Genomic DNA, 20687 nt, shown 5'->3' on the forward strand with positions numbered 1-20687 from the left:
ATTTATCTTTTTAATTTGTATATATTTAATAAAATTTATAGTTAAATAAAATATAATTGATTTAAAAATGAGAGACTTTGAAATTAAAATAAATTGAATATAAGTGAAAAGCAAAAATGCTATATGTATTATAATTTGAATATTAATTAATGAGAATCACTCCAGCTTGGTGGTAGAAGCATTCCAGCTTTATGCAGGAGGAAGGGGTTCGAACCCCATTGGAAGTATTTTGGAGAATTTTTCAAAAATCATCACAAGCTGACACTTGGCAGCGCTGGAGGGTATGGTGCATGGTGGAGTTGCAGATTGCTGGTCTATTGTACATTCACCTTCAATATTGACCGATTGACTCGGACCGGTCCGGTTTTCGCCGGTTTTCACCGGTTCACACCGGGTTAGACCGGTTCGTACCGGTTCTTTGCCAGAAACGGTCGCAAGCTTGGACCGGACCGGTACTAGGTCCGGTTTACCGGATTTTCGGTCGAACCGTCCGGTCCGGTCCGGTTCTGACAACTATGTCATTGAGTGCAAGAGCTTTTTTTATTTTGTCTGACAAATCTGAACGAGTAAGAACACTAAGCAAAAAATGAAATAATGCAACATTAACATATATCTTTGTTTAGTTTCTAAGTGTAAACAGACCTATCGAGTCTTTCACCAGAAACCACAAATACAAGTTGGTGTAAACTACATGCAAGTCTCATTACACTTAAAAGACTAGACCAAAATACATATTGATGTTACATTATTCCTTTCTCGCATCGTTCTTACTATATTTATGAAAAAATAAAAAATGTCCTATATTCTCAATGATATCAGAATTCAATTTTTAAGTTAAAAATGACATTGATTCAATCCACCACTTTCTGAAGGTCCATAAATGTTAGCTTTTGAAACAATTTCCACTATTCACGTCAAAATATTGTAGTAAATTTGCAAATTCAGATTTTGAATGTATTTGTTAAATAGAAAAATTAGTATTTCTCACAATTTCTTAATTCATATACCTTGTTACCAAAATAGAATTGTTACTCCTATTTTGATAATGCTATTCCTTTTTTTAAATTTATGTAAACATACAACACAAAAAAAAAATTACTTGTGAAAAAACCAAATGGCATTATTACTTCTCAAAGTTACATAATCCGTAAAAGATTATAGAATCTCTCCTTTTAGACCTGGACCAGAAATATTTTTTTCTTATTTGTCGTAAAGATGAGGCGAGAATAGGATAGAACACAACTTTCTTTATTACCCCCGCTTAACAGATTTGGTTGAAAAGAAAGTTAAGGTAGGGAATCCGGGAACGGACTGACCGATGCAAATTACATGTTTCCCCAGCCTCTTGAGAGAAAAACAGAACAAAATTCATTAAGACGACGACGACAACGTTAGCCTATGTAATAACTCTACCCAAGTTCACTATGTAGTATGTACAAGACATGAAGCAATGCATCAAGACATTGAGTACTCAATGTCTACCAAACGAGAGAGGATCTCCTCGCAACTTGGTCGCTCATGCGGTTCTGCCCAACAATCTGCACGCAAGAAAGAACACAAGGAAATACCGAGTTAATCGATGGAATCAAAATAATGCCATTAACATATATTTCATCCATTTCTTTTTTTATCCAGCTCCGTCATTGTCACTTTTTGGTACATCTTTTTACACTGATCAAAGATACGAGATATCCTAAAAGTGATAAGTGCAGTGGCAGTGAAACACCACCCCCACCCCCTTTTCTCGCTCACTCTCACTCTCTCGAAAAAAAAATTTTGAGAAATAAAACAAATCATTAATGTTTTGCACTTTTAGACACCTGATATCAGCCTGCCCATTGGGCCTTCAGGAAGTTCCAATCTGGAACCCTCATGAGCTACAGCATAAACAACCTAATCAGAAGAATGAGAGAAAAATAGAAGTCAATAAAAAAAATTCTTAAGAGTTTGATGAATCAATGAAGAAAAATTCAATGAAGCAGCATGACAGATAGAAGATCATGAAAAAGAATAAATCTGTCAACATACCCTCTCTGGCGGTACACCTTCCCAAGGCCTACTCAAGGTGCAGAGCTCCCACATTATCACCCCAAGACTAAAGATGTCACATTTTTCAGTGAATGGTTCATTTCGAATGAGTTCAGGAGCCATCCACTCTGGAGTTCCGGCTGACGAAGAATCTCTCATGGGAGTCTCTGTCACTATTCTTGAGAGTCCAAAATCACAGATTTTCACTGTCCAATGCTTGTCCACAAGACAATTTGCACTTTTTACATCACGGTGAATAATCTTCATACGATGGATGTGCATCAAGCCCCTGTATGCCGCCAAGGTGTTCTTTTCAGCATTAACATATCAAAAGAAATCTCTCAAATATTGATATTTCAACGAAAATGACATTTACAATCCTTTTTTTGGCACATTATGTCACATCCTATGGAAGAAAAGTGGGGAAGGCGAAAGAAAGACTGTATATTGAAACTTTTATTTTGCTGTTTGTTTCAAAAAATGAAATAGCACAAGAACGGTATAATAAAAATTGTGTGCAAATGCATTTAAACGGGACAATCAAGGTCGTACTGCACTTGAAAATTTCTCGTCTTGTGATGCTCAAAGTTCCTGTCTTTCCGATAGTGGTAAATTCCATTTATCCTGATCTGACAAAAACTTCCAAAGTAAATCTTTCCATTTGTCTTATGCTTACTAAAGTAGGGTTCATCTCACTTTTCCAATTTGTTGATTGAACAGATGTTATCTTCCTAAAGTTTAGCCTTACAAATATTGCGGGTTTTAATGGAACCAGATACAAGTCCAGTCTGTCCAGTCAACAATTGAAAATAAGTAAATAAGTTTTGGCCCAGTATGTGGGTTTGCTTAAATGATTTATTCACTTTACTATCATAAACTGTATTGAAGAAAAGAGTTTGAAAGACAGAAGCAAGATGTATCACATACTCACATCAACATGAATGGACAATACAAACCATATAGCTTAGTAGAAAACTAAGGCGTTATGATGGAGAAGAGATATTGAAAGATGCAGAAACAGAATATTTACCGGCATATGCCACGCAACATCTTTAACCTTTTCTTCCAGTTAAGCTTCTTCTTTTGATCACTCATATGAAGCAAGAAATACAAAGATCCCACCTCCATATATTCCGTAACCATTGACAAACGTGGAGGCTTTGTGCATGCACCAAGAAACAGAATAACTGCATAAAATTTAATCACCTGATAAATATTAGCAGATTCCAAACAAAAACAGAGTACCTAAAGAATTTACAACTATATGAACAACATTGTCCTTATAATTGAGCGGTGAAGAATTTGATAAAATGATTACTCCAGTCTTCATCATCATAATTTTTTTTAAAGGATTTAGTTTGTCTTGTATCAAATACCATTTATATACCCCCCAAAAAAAAGTGCAGGACCAGTTAGTGAGAGACCATAACTGTAAAAACAACTAGTTTGGATGTTTGAGAGTACCGTTAGGATGTCGCAGCCGGCTAGAGGAAAACAAAATCACATACAAAAAGGAGAGATGAGGCGTCAGCAAATACTCTCAAAGTACCAGAATTGCCGAGGAACAGAAAAACAACACAAAATACCTGAGAATGCTTATCTCATTGCAGAAATCTTCCATATTTTCAGCAGTTAAATCTTGCTCAAGAAAAACCTTGATTGCAACATTTGTGCCGTTCCACATGCCACGGAAAACCTCGCCAAAGAACCCTGGGAAAGAAGGATACAGAGAATAAATCCAACTAAATTTGTCAAATATGGTGCAGTTTTTATGGGAAGGGGAGCCTTGAAACAACTAAGTTGTTTCCATTTGACCCAAGGTCATAGATTCAAGCCGTGACTTGTATTAGGTTAAGTTTGCCAACATTTTACCCTTTGGGTGTGTGTGCAGCCCTTCCCCGAACTTTGTATACACCGGGATGCTTTGCACCGGATTCGGGATGCTTTGCAGCCTTTTCCCAAACTTTGCATACAATCGTCAATTGTATCATATTGTGAGTTAGTAACAAATTGAAATTAGCTAAAATAGTGTGTTCATATTTATAACAGGATATCCAAATTTCTAATTTTACTTTTTATTTCTCAAATGCTGAGGCTCCTATTTCTATTTCGTTTTTTGCATTAATTCCAAAACTTCAATTCTTTTCCTTCCTAAGAATGAATAGTTGTCAGGTTGAAATAAACTAGGGAATTTTTCAATCTGCTATGACAAATTTGCTCCAGAGCAGTCTAGATCTGTCACAACCAAGCACAAATATGTGGTGGGAAAACAAAGTCAAAAATTAATAAAAGCCAAGTGATTCACAATCAATTCAAAAAACCACCATGACTAACCCTTGTAAACAATCTGTAGCATATACCATGAGAACGATACTGAATAACACCATGAAAATTATAGATAGTATAACTTTAATAATCTAATAAATAAGAAGCAAAACATACCAATCCCAACACGAGTTCCAACGGTTAATTCCGAGAAGTCAATATTCCATTCTTCAAATGGTAACAGAGGTTTATTGTTGAACATTTGTGATTCGAGAACTTTATTCCAAGTCAACTCCAGTTTAGCATTCACTCCATATCCAGATGGCCCACCTCTCTCAGGTGCTTGTCCTCTATAATCATGCGGTGAAGACGGTAATGACATTGCTTTCTGAGAACTGTCACCATGACCATGGAAATTTGACAGCTGTGATAATGGAGAGGGAATGACGTGAAGATATTGGAAGCTAGTTAAACTGAAAGGAATGATACACCCTTTCCTCTTCTTTTTCTATTAAAAGAATCACAAGGATGCAACACGTAGAAGCTAGTCCATATATTAGGCCAAAGTCACATATAAACACCAGCTCTCTTTAAAATTCTAGCATTCTGCCATATTAAAGGTATATCTGCCTAAGTACTCTGCTACATGATATATAATAGAGCTAGAATCACATGAAAAACTCAGAAAGAGCAAGAAAGAACACATGTAGAGGCTAATCCAAATGTTTATTTAAAAAGAGTGATTATTATATATATAATATTTTAAATCAAAAGTAATTCTTTTGTAAGAAGAAAAGAGTAGATAGAGGATAATGTGATGTAATCTTTATAAAATGATGAAATTTGCAGATATTGTAATTTAAATCATTTGTAATATATTCATGAACAAATAAATATATGTAATGTTTAGTCACCAAAAAAATATATATATGTAATGTTTTTTTTCTTTATACAAAAAAGATCATAATTGCAATAGCATATTGCTCTCTTATACTTTTTAATTATGCAATAAAATCTTAGGTCTGTTGCACAGGAGATGCTGAAAGATGCATAGACAGAGAAAGAAGATTAAAAAGATAGCATACTCCATTGTTAGGGGAAAAATTGTGGACATACATTTCTCTGAAGATCTGGACCACTCGTTCTATCATTCAGAGAATTGGACAAAGAACTATGATCCCCATGTTCTCTTAGACGACGAGTTTGCTTAAGTGCTTCATTCATTGCCCGTACAGCCCTACAAAAATCAGATCCTGTGTTATCACAGTATTAAAACAGCATACAAATCAATTCCACACCTTGTTTTTCATTGTTCTATGGTGATTTTCTTTGGGTTACATTGGCTGGTATCCTTAGTGTGTGTGCTGAGTGTGGCAGAAAGCTTTGGCCCAGTTCTTGTTGACTAACATTGTTGGTTTGGGGAGAATGACAGAAACTTGATCTTTGAGGAAGTGTACTATCTGTTTGACCATGCCATTATTTGGGTATTTGATTGGAGCTCAATACTCACATTTATAATGGCAAGCATTCGGACAAGAACTCCTTATGGGATAAAGTTAGCATCTTGCTTCTATTTCGAGCAAGGTAAAGCTTTCCTCTCTTAAATTGTTTCCCCTCCTTATATTAATCATCTTATTAGAAGTCTGTAAGCTAGGTACCACAAATACTAGGACTAGGCAGTGACAACAGAATAATAACAGAATGTGTAAGAATGGAAATATAGAATTATGGAAGGTAGAGTAGAAGAAAGAGTAGAAGAGTGCACGGATAAGAAATAGAGGAGCTGAAGATATCAGGGTGATACTCTCCAGTCTCTGATATATTATAATGGAAGAGCAAAATACTTAAAAGAAGATAACAATGTAGCATTAGAGAGCCACCACTCTCCTCAGGCCCTGCCCAGCCTAAATCCTTCCTTTCTCTATTGCCTTCAGCCCCCTTAAAGTCCCACTTTGATGAAAGATATGATCTAGATATAGATAGAGATACTAAGGAAAAATCAAAGTCCTAAAGACTTCATATAATTCTATTAGTGTCTCATCTATATTAGACATAAGACCTAAAGAGCCTAGTGAATGCAACACTCTATATTGGGTTATTAGTAAGTTAGCTTAGTGAATAGTGATAGTGAAGCCTATGGAGAATAGAGTAGAGGCTATTAGTTGTAACTGCTGAGTCCGCTAGGAAAGGACAGCTCCGAATACCTAACAGTTTTCATGACTAACTTAAGATATAAAGGACTATTTGACCCCTTAGGATAGATTGTACAGCAAGCTATTAAAGTATTAATCCTTGTATAGTTGTATATAAGCACAGTTCAGTGTTAAACTTGGTCATAATACAGATTACACATTTCTGAACTACTCTCTGTTACTCTAAATTCTGTCATCTTAAAACTCTATTATGGTGTCCAGAAATTATAAGAGCTAAAGGATGGATCCTCCTTTGTCTCCACCTCCAGAAAACTCATCATCTTTGGTGGTTCCTCCTCCTCCACATCTGTGCCCTATCCCGAACATGTTACTCAATCTTGATGATTGGTGCTTTGTTCTTTGGTGCCATCAAATTCTCGCAGCGACCAACTGCAATCGCCTCCTCAGTCTTGTCTATCATTTTGCGCCTCATCCAGCGAGTATGAACTCTGGGAAGAGAAGGATCGAACTCTCCTCACATGGCCCATGTTATCCATTACTGAGTTGGTTCTTACTCTAATTGTTGATTCCAAGTTCTCCTGACACGATAGTGAAGTGATAGTAAAGTCGACAGAAAATAAAGTAGAGGCTATTAGTATTAGTTAGTCGTAACTGCTGAGCCAACAAGGATGGAACAGCTGTAACTACTTAACAGCTTTCAAAACTAACTTAAGATGGAAAGAACTATTCTGCCCCTTAGGCTGGCTTGTACAACAAGCTATTCATCCTTGTATATATGCACAGTTCAGTGCTAAACTCAGTCATAATGCACATTACACATTTCTGAACTTCTCTCTGTCTCTCTCAAAACTCTAATAAGCAAGCTTCACACTTTAGATGTCTAGTCTTGGGTGTGATTGGGCGTGTAAGTAACTTTGGATAATACATCCACTAAAGACATGGTCTGAACAGCCTTTCTAGGTTCATGAGCAAGTTTTCCACAATGAGCTAGATTTTACGATTGATTTAGAACTTCTAAATTCAAGACAAGAATTTTACTTGATAAACATGGTTGCTATAGTGTCACCATTAATTTTCAACTAATGTGATCCAAGATCAGGTAGTAAGGTCTCAGTTTTGCTATATATGATTAACTGACAACATGATCCAGGCCTCCAGGAAATCTATCATTTTTAACACAATAAAGGAAATAGACAATTCACTCAACAATTCTCCATGAGCATGCATATGTCCAAAATAAATGAAACATGTGCTTGTAAAACATAAATATTAAAATATAGGAAATAGACAATTCACTCAACAATTGAAAACAGAAAACAAAATGAATCATTAAAAATATGAAGGAACCAGAGCCATGGTAAGAGTCATATATATGTTATCTTATTTTGCTTCTAAAAACACTTCTAATTAAACATTTAAAGATAGAATTTGTGCATTAGGTTGCCATTTCACTTACGAGAGATTTTGGCTGAAAAGCCATTTTTTTATGTAAACTACCATCATACTGGGGGAAAACCGTGTAATCAACCAAATTCATAAAAATTAAAAAAAGTTAAAAGGAAAAAAAAAACACAAAATAAATCTGATCAGCACCAAGGATGGAACACTCAACATGTACAAAATTGAGAAGCATAATAGAATAATAGTCAACCTTACGATATCATCACCAATCTCAGGAGTAACACTGACACTTCTTCGTATCCTGCGAACTTGTGAAGATGATGCACCATCTGACCTATAGCTGGATCTGAAAATTTTTACAAATTCATCTATTCAAAAATTAGGAAAAATATACTTGCATAAAGGTGCAAAACAACATATAATGAACTTAATAAACATATGCATGGCAAGTAACAACCGACATTAACCAACGAAAAGTTGAGAAGGAAATAGATCCCTAAGCACCAGTTCACCACGACACTCTGTTCTCTCTAATTTATTTTTATCAGTTTACAGTGGCAGCTCTTCTAGAATGAAATCAAACTAAGCAACATAATTACTTCATCAAAACTTGAACTGAAACCAATTCTGAAGCTACTTATGATATACCCAACAATGTTTCGGTAGAGGAAAGTAACTTCATAAGTCCAGAACCAACAAAAGTGAAGTACATGCTGACGTAAAATTGTTTCATATACACAATATAAATAAAAAATGTGTAAAACATGATATCACAAACTGGGATAGAAACAAACTAGAAAGGTTAACAAGCAACTATTTTTCATTTAGTAAATAATGAAACTTTAGAAGCCAAAAATGAAGAACAAAAAAGACCTGCCATCACAAAGTAGAAGAAAATATAAAGGGAACAAAAAGAAATAAACCTTGATGTGCTCTGGTCATCAGCAAAATCTCTAAATCCTAACCTATCACCGCTAAGCATGGATCGCCGGTGTGCTCGAAATGATTGATGTTCTGGACTGTGAAAGCATAAACGTTTACAACACAAACAGAAAAGTGAACAAATTATTAATTATAAGGTATTTTTGGACATGAAGTTTTGAGATCAAATAGATAGGTTTGCCACTAATTTCACAAAATGATAATGCACAGACCAATTTTTGGGAAGACAGGGGCCAAGGGCTCCATCAATAAGTGATGTCCTTGTGATAACATTTCCATCCATTAGCAATCGTAAAACATTATTATTAAATTGGTTCTTAGATATAATTGGTATCAAAGAAATATGGTCACAACAGCAATACTATGAAAAAGTACTACTCTGCTCCTCATAAAACTCAGACAGCAGCAATGTTATTTGTGCTGCAAATTTGTACCAATTCAACATCTATTATTGCATTTTTCTATGTCTGACATTTTGTAAATGCTTTAGTTAGTATATGGTAATTGCTGGGTGAATCCTATGACTTCATACCAGTCATTGTTGACTAGTTTTGCTAGTTTTGGGAGAAGCACAGAAGCCAAATCTTTGTGGCAGTATACAGACTATGCAATTTCTTGGTGAAATTGAATGGAGTATAACCCTTGCATCTTTAACGGCAGGCATTGTGAATTTGTGACAACTTCGTGTGAGATATGATTAGGCATTTGACCTCTACTTGCTATAGAAGTGTATGATCATTTCAGAGGAGTTTCTCTCCCACCCTCAAGTATGCAGAGAGATTAGAAAAACTTGCACTTTTGACGTCTTCTTTTGTTAGTTCATGATTTTGTGATGAGGACCTCTTCTCCTTTTTTCTTTGTAATATTCTTCTCTTCCTGTTCATAAAATTATTTTATCCCAAAAAAAAAAATGTAATTGCGCTCTTGGTTTCACTTTGTTAGTTCTAAAAAACTACTTGTCATTTTGTGCCAGATCCCATAGAAGTCAAAAGACATTCAGAAGTCTGAATAATCTAACCAAGATTATAGTGACTGTACAGTCACTTCCAAATCACAGATTTCTCAAGACAAATAAAACTTTTTCCCTAAACTAGCAATAGTGATGTCATTCAGAAATAACCCTTTTCCATTTATCATCATATTCTACTCTCTATCAATTTTTTTCCTGGCCAAACCAATTATATCATTATGTAATGTAAGGAATCATTTTGAAAACACAATTAGGTCCAGGCAGAGGAATAACTAATTTCATAAATAAAGACATACCAACCAGGAATATTTATAACTTTAAAATATGAGAAGTAACACATTCAGAAGGAGTAATCATTGATGACTTTGGGGCATCAACAAATCTATCACAACCTTGGTTGTTCCTTGCCAAAAATATCATGTAACTAAGCATAGTGTCTAGTACTTAAGGCTATTGACAGTCCTATACCTTAGAATTCTGACAAATACCAACAGTCAATCTGTAGTCAAGAAAATACTCATAGTGCTCGCAATCAAACTTAAAATGTTTATCTTATTAGATCCTTAATTGGGGTTCATCTTTTGTTGCACTTGCCTATGGTGAGATCTCTTTATATCAACCCCTTGGTTATCTTTGAGGAATCATGAGTTTACCCTACAGGGTTATATCAGTTTCTATTTTCTACTCACTAAGCAGCAAAGATTCTATGGCTATTCCAAGTTTTTAGTGCTTTGCTGTACTTGGCTGGAAAAGAATTCTAGGAACTTTGGTGATTCCTTTTAAACTATTGATTTTATTTGGAAGGAACTCTAATTGCTAGGCTTCCCTTTGAAGCTCAGCTGATATCCTGTCACATAGTTTATTATCCCTTTAGGACACTGGACATAGTTGTTTCTTTTGTATATATGACAATTTTTATCCTCTATGTATATTCTCCTCTCTAATAAAGTAACCCGTTCTATTAGAAGGTGAAAAAAGGTCATCATGATAAACAATGTATACAAAATCAAGGTTATAAATACTATCAATAATTTCTTCTTAACCTGGCATGTATACTCATATTCATCTTAAACAATAGAGAATAATGAATAACCTTGAATTAGCAGTCCTCTGTTCAGCAATGACCTTTCTCCTACTATGCCGACCAAATGCAGTTGCAATGTTGGGTTCACTATGAGACAAACTGAGAGAATTGACAAAACCATTCAACAATAAACAGTTGGTATTCTACATCTTTGAGATATTCTAGGCAAAAGGGTTCATATATGATACCAAGAAAAGAAAAATTATCCTAATCAAACAATTTGAAGCAGAACAGGGAAAAGAAACAAGCGAAACTAAGAAGAGAAGGAAACCTTCAACTGAAAGGGAAAAAATGAATTAGTGAAACAGCCAAACAGAACATCTCTATAAGGAATGGAGTTATCACCTCATTTTCCTTTCAAGACTGGGATATCGTAACATCAAATTTCTCAAGGAGAGGCCTGACACATTTGAAGACCCTTCAAATTTTCTTCGGAACTGAAAGTTTTCCCTTTCAACACTACAAGAAGTTACCAAGAAATCAATACTCGCCAGTTGACAATACTTATAACTATAACAGATGGAGAAGCTAGTCACAAAATGCAACCAAAAAGACAGGGGGGGGTTAATTATAAGTCCAGTTCTGTTTGTTTCATGATGACCAGTTTTAGTCCAATAATGTTATCCTTCGTTCTCAATTTGTTGAATTAAATCGCCCTGTCAGTTTGATGCTGATGTGACTAGCTTTGCCGATAGCTGTTTTGCACACATGGCATAAATTTGGTGATGTATCATTCCTTTTATTCACCTCACTAACTTGGATATGTGGTGCAATCCCACATGTGTACCATGTCAATCTAAACCTCACAAAAGGATTTAATTGCATAAAAGGGCAGCCTAGTGTACAAGCATCCAGCGTTAAGTAGGTTCCAAGAAAATGTCGCACCCAAAGATGCAATGCAAGCAACCTAACCTAATAAATGCATCAATGGCTATTCCAAGGCTTGAACAAAACATAAGGACTTGCATGAATATGAAAAATAGGACAAGATTGTTACAACTAAAATTAGTGAACAGGTGACAACCAAAACACTAAAGAAAGTAAAAGGGCAGTTAAGCCAAGGGCAAAAATGACAATAGGCTGCAAACTTCTCAGGATCTAACCTCTCTGAAACCCCATACAAAGGACTGTTTGGTTCCAATGGTGAATCACAAGAATCATTTTCGGCTGAATCACTCTCTCCTGCTGCAGATATATGTGTCATAAAAATTGACTTGGTTGATCGTGGTAACAATTGGCCAGGAAAACGCATGAGATCAACCAGCAGCTCCACAGAATTTAATACAACCATCACAGACATATGCTTGTAAGAGTCTATACATTCAGCAGCTTCATCATTTGGGAAACCCTGATAAGGAAATTGGTGAAACAAGACATATTGACATTGTAGAGAACAACTGCAACAGTGAAACGAAAACATAGCTTACCATCATAAGCCTACTTTCAAGACCTACAGTGTCTGCTAATACTTTAAATAAGATAGCTCGAGGACGGCATGAACCATGCCTTATCTGCCCCAGCAACTGGACACCACAATTTTCAAACACATGGGAGGGCTCCTCTAGTGCAGCTTTTGCGGGACTTTCTGCATTTGGTCGCTTATAAAAATCAGAAACCTGTATAAAAATCAAGGTCAAAACAAATTGACATCACCGTTTACTATGCATAGGAAAACTGAATAATGCATGTAGGCAATAAAAAGAAAGTCCTGAGAGTGAATGTACACTAATCTCATTAATGCAGGCCAACAAACTTGTATTTTATAATTAACATTGAATGGTTCATTTCAAGAAAGGTGGTAATTGATGTTATTGAAAAAGCAGAAAGCATGCATAACAGCATCGAAATGAACAATGTTTCTTTCAACCTAATACTGGAAAGTATTTGACATTATACAATACATTTTTATACAGCAGAAAATCTTGATGCTGGATGACAATGATCAATAATCTAGAATAGAAGATACAATGAGAGTACTTACTAATCCAGCTATCTTCTTAATCGTTGCAGCTGGATTTGAGTTCAATCCTTTGACCAATGTCACAATTAGTTGCTTCAACATGGATAACTTTCTATCTTTCTCTGTGTCCACAAGAATGATATCAGCCTTAAAACCATCTATACTCAAAGCCTGAAGCTCATCCAAAGTAGGAATATCATCGAAATATTTCTTGAGTCTTTTCTCCTGCATCGTAGCAGATTAATCAATGATACTAAATGTGTTGGAAAAAACATTTTACCTATGCATGAGAACAAGCATACCACCTGTGAACTAAAACAATAATGCAAACCATAACTTAGCATAAGGTTATTGCAAAGCATTTATTAGATACTAAATAACTAAAACCACTCATAAGTCTTCGCATAACATGTTATCTCCTAGCATGGTACCAAAACCTCTATGGTCAAGTGGTTAGAAGTTAAATATTAGCAACTTGTGTTTTTTTCCAAAAACCTAAATTTCAGCATAATATAAGGTAAGCCTCTTAATTATTCACATTTCAAGTGAACTACATAAAAACCAGTCATAAGTGTTGACCTAGCAACCTAAAAGAAGAGTTGGTTCCAGATTAATAGATAATTCTAAATGCAGTAAGCCTAAACATTTCTACCACATTTTCCAGTTTCTCCACTCTCACACTTCTCTTTTATTTCAGTAAGCCTAAACCTGTACTTATTTTTCAATGGATATATATACTGTTGCTGCTGCTATCTATGTTCAGAAAGAATTAAACCTCAGCATTTCTATCAGTGCTAATCTTTTCTCGATTTTCACTTCTAGCTTCTCTTCCATTTCCTACAAATTCACAATAGCAATCATGATATATGTACTAAAAAATAGTTATCAATAACGGAAAGAAAAAAAATTATTAGAAGGGAATAAAAGAGCACAAAAGAGGATAAGACATCGTCACAAAAATACAAGACCAAGTAAGTCCTATAAGGACAAAAACATGCAACAAAGTATGAGAACCCCTTTGTATATATCATATTGGCCAAAGGAAAACCATCAAACCAATCATGTGGAAAGCACCAAAAGCATTCCAAAAAATTAATCCCCTCCAATAAAATCAAGCAAAAATGGAATCAATTAAAACTATTGAAAATAAGCTAGATGCACCAAACTGACCAAGCTATAAGAAAAGATGCAAGGCCCATAAGGCCAACCGCAACACTCCCAAGATTTCAAAAAATCCTTCAAAGGAGATCTAACCATAGGAATTACAAATTGATAAGTCCCTGATTCTGAATCTAAATCCCACAACTTTTAGGGACAAAACAATGAGAGGCCTACAATTCTTTAGCAAAAGTAAATTGAGTCAATACTATTTTATATGTATAAAGTATAAATCCCATCTTATGGAATGTTGAGTTGAACATACTTAAGCTTGACTCGATGAATGAATTCAAATCCTTATCTCAAGCTTGATTCTTAAGCCCAGCTTATTAAGGTATTAACAATTGAATTGCAAATGATATGATATGGCCTGACTCGCTTTCACTCCCACAACTAAATAACTTAAGAATTTAATATGGTATATATATTAATTGAGATAACCCAAGCGTGAATATTTGTACCATGAATGAATCAAAATGTATCATGCCAAGAAAGAAAAAATATATACATACATACATACATCTATATATATATATATATATATATGTGTATATATATATATATATATATATATAGATGTATGTATGTATATAGACACACACACACTCTTTAAATTGTAAAGAAAATGCAAGCACTAAATTAACACAATAATATTTCTTCTAAAGAATAAATGCAAACACAAAAGAAAACTTCAGGGAAAAATTTCACTGTTACAATTCAACCTTGGTATATATCTCTACTATCTAAAAGTATTTATTTCACTTTTCTGCAATGATTATTATTTACAATTCAACATAATAAATTATTATTTACTAGAAACTTTAGAAGATAATGAATATATCCACGTTGAGAGGGTAAAGTATGAATCAGTCCTCACCGGAATAACTGAATAAAAACCATTTGGTATTGGTTCTGAAAGCATTCCAGTGTGCCAGAGAATCTGTGATGCTTTATGTGGTGACATGACATCTTCATTAGAATGTCTATGTGAGTCACTATCATTTAAGGTTTCTTGAGAATCCAAAGAAACAGATCCAAATTTTCCAGCAAAATCTGAAGGCCACGCTGACATGCTGGATGGCCTTTGCGTTGCCTGCCCTGCATCTTCTTGTGTCTCCTCCATGTTCTTATATACTTGGAATGAAAAACCATTTTGCCACACTTCTTAACCCATAAAAGATGTACGAAAGTTTAAGGAAGTTATTAAACCACAAATCATTGAATTGAATGCCTACTTGTTTTGTAGCCTCAACCATTTCAAGTTGAGGGCCATGCAACCTGCATCAACCAAATAAAAAGATGTCAGGAAGTTTAGGATGAGAAAACCATATCACATGTAGCATCCAAATCAAAGAAATTTCAAATCATTAAATGATAAATACCAAATAAAACAAAACATTTCCTACCATGAGCTGGTAAAGTTTCACCATCAAAAATAAGAGAATTTTTTTTAAAATGGCCTAGCTCCCCCTTTGCAATAATCTCTCTATGAACTATACATCCACAAGTCACAACAGACACTACTAGGTAAGCCACTAAAATTGATCCCAAGAGTAATCACACAAGGCAAATACAAAACAGAATTTATCAATAGTGACACGAGCTCAGGGGAAATAGAGAACAGGGATGACCCGAGTCTAAAACATGCAAAAAACAAGTAAACATTAAACAGTCGTTAGTCATGGATAAACCCGTCTGCATGTTTGGCACCCCCCATCATGTCTTTTCTATGGGTATGCCACAGAGAAACAAAATATATTGAAGCCATAATCTATCCTCACAAAACAGATTTAGACATCATATGACTATAAGAGGACCAAGACACTTCCATTAACAAATTTAATTATCTAGGTTAAAAAGTAGCACTTATCTTCAATACTAGGCTTGGATAGAATTATACTACGGTATGGTTATATCAAATAGCATTCTTGTGGGTGACAAAAATGTAACATTTGATCCTTGCAGATCTTGTTTTGAACCCTGAAACTATCATTTTATGTATTAATCATGTACAATTGAAACTCCAAGACACATGCATCTATATTGGAATTCCATACATTTTTTATTTAGATTATTTTGAAAACAAAAATATAAAACTCCCGCGACAAAATTGGTAAAATGTGTGCTGCCTTTATTTGGTATATCAAGATTCTCTACCAAAGTTTCTCCATTCAGGTTTTTATTATATATAAGCTTCATTCAAGATTTTCAATTTCAATTTTCTTTCCAAACACAATTTCTACACACAATTTGGTAAAATGGCATAACAAAAGGGAAAGATTTTTCATATTAAATCCTCTCCTATTTATATTTCGTCCTTCATTCATTAATGTATTTTTAATTTTCTATGATTTATTGATGCATTTCTAGGATTTAGTGTATGTTTGGATTAGCTTACTTTACATTCAAAAAGGCCTACAAAAAAAATCTTATGGACATAACTTTTATATACTGCATGATTCTTTTGTAATGAAGCAATCTAAACAAAAAGTTAGGGAAAAGAATAACAACACCACTACCATGCATCTCGTGAGGGGAAAAATCATAAAAACTAATTACTCGGACATCAAAGGCGCAGCTAGAACCCAGGATTTGCAAGAACAGCAGAAAAATCAAGAAATATAAACAAAACTTCACAACCACGCAATGTCAAAATTCCATGTTCTACCAGTCATGTTTCAAAATTGACAGTAAGCAAGAATGACAATTTCAAAGTATATATATATATATATATATATATATATATAATATATAGGCAAATAATATCTTATTTTTTCCTCAATTGAAACTAAAGCAAGCTTAACCCCAACGCGGGCTCAACTTCATTCAATACAAAATCTAAATCACTAATAAGCATGCTTAAAAATAAAAACGGAATATAAAAAATTACAAAACCACATCAAGGATTATACGACAAAAAAAAAAGCATCAATGATCAACCATCCAATGCAGAAAAGGAGGATAAAGAAATTATGAAGGTAACTGAATTAAAATTGCCGCCAACAGAATCGCTAAAATCCAAAAGGGGATAAATGATGATTATTACAAAGAAGAGAGAGAGAGAGAGAGAGAGAGAGAGAGAGAGAGAGAGAGAGAGAGAGAGAGTTATACCGCCAGGCACGAGATCCAAGCATTCGGTTTGAAACGCAAAACGGGGTTGTCCTTCAGTGGCATTCGATTTTCAGTGGCTAATCATTATTCTAACGACGACTAGCGGCCAAGGCATTAAACAGGCGTGCGGACGCCCAAGTGAAGAGTGGTTATAGAAAACGACAGGAACAAGGTGTGATGTGATGCAAACAAGGAAACGTAGAGAAAGAGAGAGAGAATTGTTTGTATGGGTTAATAACGGATTTGGAATTTTGGATTAATGGAAAGCGATGGGCTTTTGGTGGGTTTGGGAGAGAAGTCAGAGAACAGAGAAGTAAATAACTAATAAGATTGAGTCAAGAGAGAGAGCGAAAGGGGTGGTGGCCTGCTGGGTGGTGAGTCACGTGCTTGGGGTGATTGGAGTCTTGGAGATGTAAGAGGGAAGGGATCTCCCATGCCCATTGCCCAGCCAGCTAGCTCAATAGTCAATAGCCGCTGCTTCATTAGCGTGAAAATTGAAATACTGGTTATTAAATTCCACTTCGCAATCCGTGATCAAGTTATTGAGTTATTGACTATTGACTCCACCACTGAATTATTAGCTAAACGCACAATAATTAAATAAATATATAAATGAGTAAATGTCCTTTTCGGTTTCTAACGATTTGCCGATGGACTTCTCACCCCTTAAGAAATCTAAATATCCAAATCAATCCCTATCTATTATGATTTCAGTACGTTCCAGTCCCTGCAACCGGATCCGAGCAGGTCATTGATGTGTCAGTAACTTGTCCATGTGGGTTTCTCTCCTTCATAATTGGGACAAATCGCCCCCTGTACCTTTGTTGAAACGCTGCGTTTCATTATGAGCGTTATCTCCTGGGTGCTCATAGTTATTTAGGGTTTTTTTTTTATTCTTCATTGTCTTCATTGTGTGTAGAGTGAAGATAAAGGGTTTTCTCCTGAAGAACAATATGGCTATGAAAGTCAGAGACTCTTCTTCACGAACCATGGAGGAAAGCAATGAAGTTGGGAAGAATTTGTGCTGGAGTCCGACTCTGGGTTCCACTGGGAGTATAGGAGAAAAGGCAAACCAAGGCAAGAAAAGATTTGTAGCACCCAGATGTCATTGTGGCACATATGCAATATTGTTTCAATCTAGCACTGCAGAAAATCCGAACAGACTTTTTTTTGGTTGCTCTTATTTTAAGGTAATCATTTTTCAATTTTAGTTTTGTTTCAAAATTCCTTGCCATTACCATGGAGTGATATTTGTTGCAGACCGCAGCTCCACATTGCAAATACTTTGCTTGGCTTGATGAATATGTTGAGTCATATTCACATAAAGCTTATGTCAATCAGAATGGTGTGGTTGAAAGTTTGAAGACGATGGAAGAAAGATTGGAGGCACTGAAAGTAATGATGGCAAAGCAGAAAATTGAAAAAACATTTGGAGGCAACACTAAATGCAGAACATTAACCACTTTTTTAATTGGAATTGCAATTACACTTATAATTTCATCAATTTGCAGTGGGTTAATTGAGAAAAATGTGAATTTGATTTAGTGTGCAAAGTTATGTAAATAGAAGACAACAACTTAATGTATTTTTGTTGAAATTCATAGCTTGTATGAAGACAACAACTGATGGTATGATTATTTACTCTAATACAGTGATACTTAATTTATTTTATTTCATGTAGTTATTAGAATTTAAAATAGTGTATTGAGATATTATCATATTGTATTATTATGAGTTTGTGAAACACATGTCTATGAAGATAACAATGTAAATAAATATTCAAATCTGTGAGAAATTTGGAATTGCACTCCAATTCCTGAGAGTTTCATAAAAGTTGAAACCAACATATAAAGTGATTAAGTGATTCACAAACCAAAGCATGAGTATTTTACAAGAAGTTCACTCCAAAATATGACCTGCTCCAGAGTTTCACAAAGAAGACCATGTGTGTTTTTTCAACTTGATACTAAAACAAAAACCAAAAAAAAATTGACTGTATCTCTAAATCAACATTGAGTATTATGTAGACTTCAAATCAGAACCTAATCATAACATCAACACTATAACCAAAATAACTAAGATAGAGTCTCCCCCTAAACCAAAGTTCTACATTTCCTAAACAACATAATATCCATATAGCAAGTTCTTTCACTGTTTTTTTGGTGGAGGCTTCATTCCTGGAGTTGGAATGAACTTGAATAGCCTTGATGAGGTCCCAGTGCTAGCTGCTGCCAAAGTTTCATTGGAGATTGCATGAGAGGTTCTCTCTAAGCCTTGTCCTTCTGGTTGGGCTTGTATATTGTGAGGAGGTTCGTTGGGTTGCACTGGAGGACCTAGGGGCCTTCTGACACTCTGTTTGGGCCTAAACTTTGGTGCTGCATAATGGGGCTGAGCCTTTGATGCCTGAGTTGTGGCCTGATTCATTGGAGTTGTTTGATCAATTCCTAGAACCTGGTAAAACAATAGTGAATCACATTTGGACTCCAAACTACATCTTTTGTGTTCAAAAAAAGTAAAGAACTATGGTGTGTCTATTTACCTCTGCAGTTGGGGCATTTTGTGAAATGTTTATCTCATCTGGCTTTACATGCGGCCTCTTTGGCATTTTTTTCTTGTTTTTCCTAGCCGTATCCTGTATGACAGAAACATGTTTCACAGCCACATATGTTTTCAAATATTAACTCATTGTGAATACTCAAAGATACAACCCAAAATGTATACGAGTTACAAAATATTTGTCCAAAAAAAAAAACTTACAAGAGGGTCCAGGTGAATAGGTTCAGGTTCTTCAACATGTATGTTATTTACACCACCATCAATACCAGCCACATTCCCTATAGGGGGAGGGGCAGGAGCTAAAATTTCAGTCATCACAACCAAAGCTTTGCTAGCCGCTTTTGCCTTCTTTCTTTTTGGTTGCCAGTCGGGTTTAGCTGGTGCTCCCTTGCATGTTTTATAATAATGCCCCTTCTCCCCGCATTTGCTACACGTTACCTGAAAAGTTCTTCTCACTTTGTCGCCAATCACTGGAGGGGGAGGGGGTGCACCGGAATCAATCCTGCGTTTCTTTGGACGACCAGCTGGTCTTACTATCCTGGGGGGTTGTGGCTTTGGATGGTCTGTCTTCTCCCAAAATTCTTCGCTGTTCACCGGATTTACACACAAGTTATATATTTTCCTCACAGCATCCATAGTGAGATAAGGGCTCACAAAGTCTTCGGCAGCCTTAATTCTCAACTTAGAGATAGCAGCAACTGCGTGGACACATGGCATCCCTATACAACAGCAATAAAAACATGAATATGATGCGCTAAAAAATGTGAAAATAACAAGACAAGAATTATAATTAATGTTTACCTGTCAACTGCCATGCATTGCAAGTGCATGTATGTTGTTGGAGATTGACACCCAATTTGTGTTTTCCCCTAGTAACTTCAAATAGAACCCTGTCATTATCTCCGCTCCATTGTGCATTCCATTTATGACTCTGTGGTTTAATGTGCTTGTCAAGTCTCCACTGCTGTGCTGGTGCCAGTTTCTCAGTGCACCTCCCTAAAATTCTCTTGTGCTTGGCCATCTTTTTCATTATTGTACACCTTATCTCTTCACACATTG

At 35.4% G+C, this 20687-nt stretch overlaps 1 protein-coding gene across 4 annotated transcripts; it reads right to left on the reverse strand.

Moving 5' to 3' along the window:
* Window positions 1-1099: 1099 nt before the first annotated feature.
* On the reverse strand, window positions 1100-17535 carry LOC130968344 (serine/threonine-protein kinase EDR1-like). Of its 4 annotated transcripts, XM_057893558.1 has the most exons (18): window positions 17073-17535; window positions 15197-15239; window positions 14839-15095; window positions 12825-13028; window positions 12271-12459; window positions 11947-12191; window positions 11189-11302; window positions 10853-10942; window positions 8771-8866; window positions 8098-8193; window positions 5410-5530; window positions 4471-4717; window positions 3615-3738; window positions 3493-3512; window positions 3059-3215; window positions 2029-2317; window positions 1821-1893; window positions 1100-1538 (listed from the first exon to the last, which is right to left on the reverse strand). In XM_057893558.1, the coding sequence occupies exons 3-18, from the start codon at window positions 15082-15084 to the stop codon at window positions 1456-1458; spliced, it is 2394 nt and encodes a 797-aa protein (XP_057749541.1). In that variant the 5' UTR covers window positions 15085-15095; window positions 15197-15239; window positions 17073-17535; the 3' UTR covers window positions 1100-1455. The 4 variants fall into 4 exon arrangements, with proteins under 4 accessions (XP_057749541.1, XP_057749540.1, XP_057749542.1 ...); XM_057893557.1 differs by having other exon boundaries at window positions 14839-15239; XM_057893559.1 differs by lacking the exon at window positions 10853-10942 and having other exon boundaries at window positions 14839-15239.
* Window positions 17536-20687: the final 3152 nt, after the last annotated feature.

This window comes from Arachis stenosperma, chromosome 3 (assembly GCF_014773155.1).
Source record: "Arachis stenosperma cultivar V10309 chromosome 3, arast.V10309.gnm1.PFL2, whole genome shotgun sequence".
In the NCBI taxonomy this organism is placed as follows: Eukaryota; Viridiplantae; Streptophyta; class Magnoliopsida; order Fabales; family Fabaceae; genus Arachis; species Arachis stenosperma.

Excerpts from the sequence above, each read along its gene's own strand:
- LOC130968344 (XM_057893558.1), bottom strand. The coding sequence starts at position 15,084 with ATGGAGGAGACACAAGAAGATGCAGGGCAGGCAACGCAAAGGCCATCC. Across the intron at positions 3,513-3,614 it reads AATGAGATAAGCATTCTCAG|CCGGCTGCGACATCCTAACG; the intron begins GTATTTTGTGTT and ends GTTTTCCTCTAG. Across the intron at positions 2,318-3,058 it reads ATGTTGCGTGGCATATGCCG|GGGCTTGATGCACATCCATC; the intron begins GTAAATATTCTG and ends GGCGGCATACAG.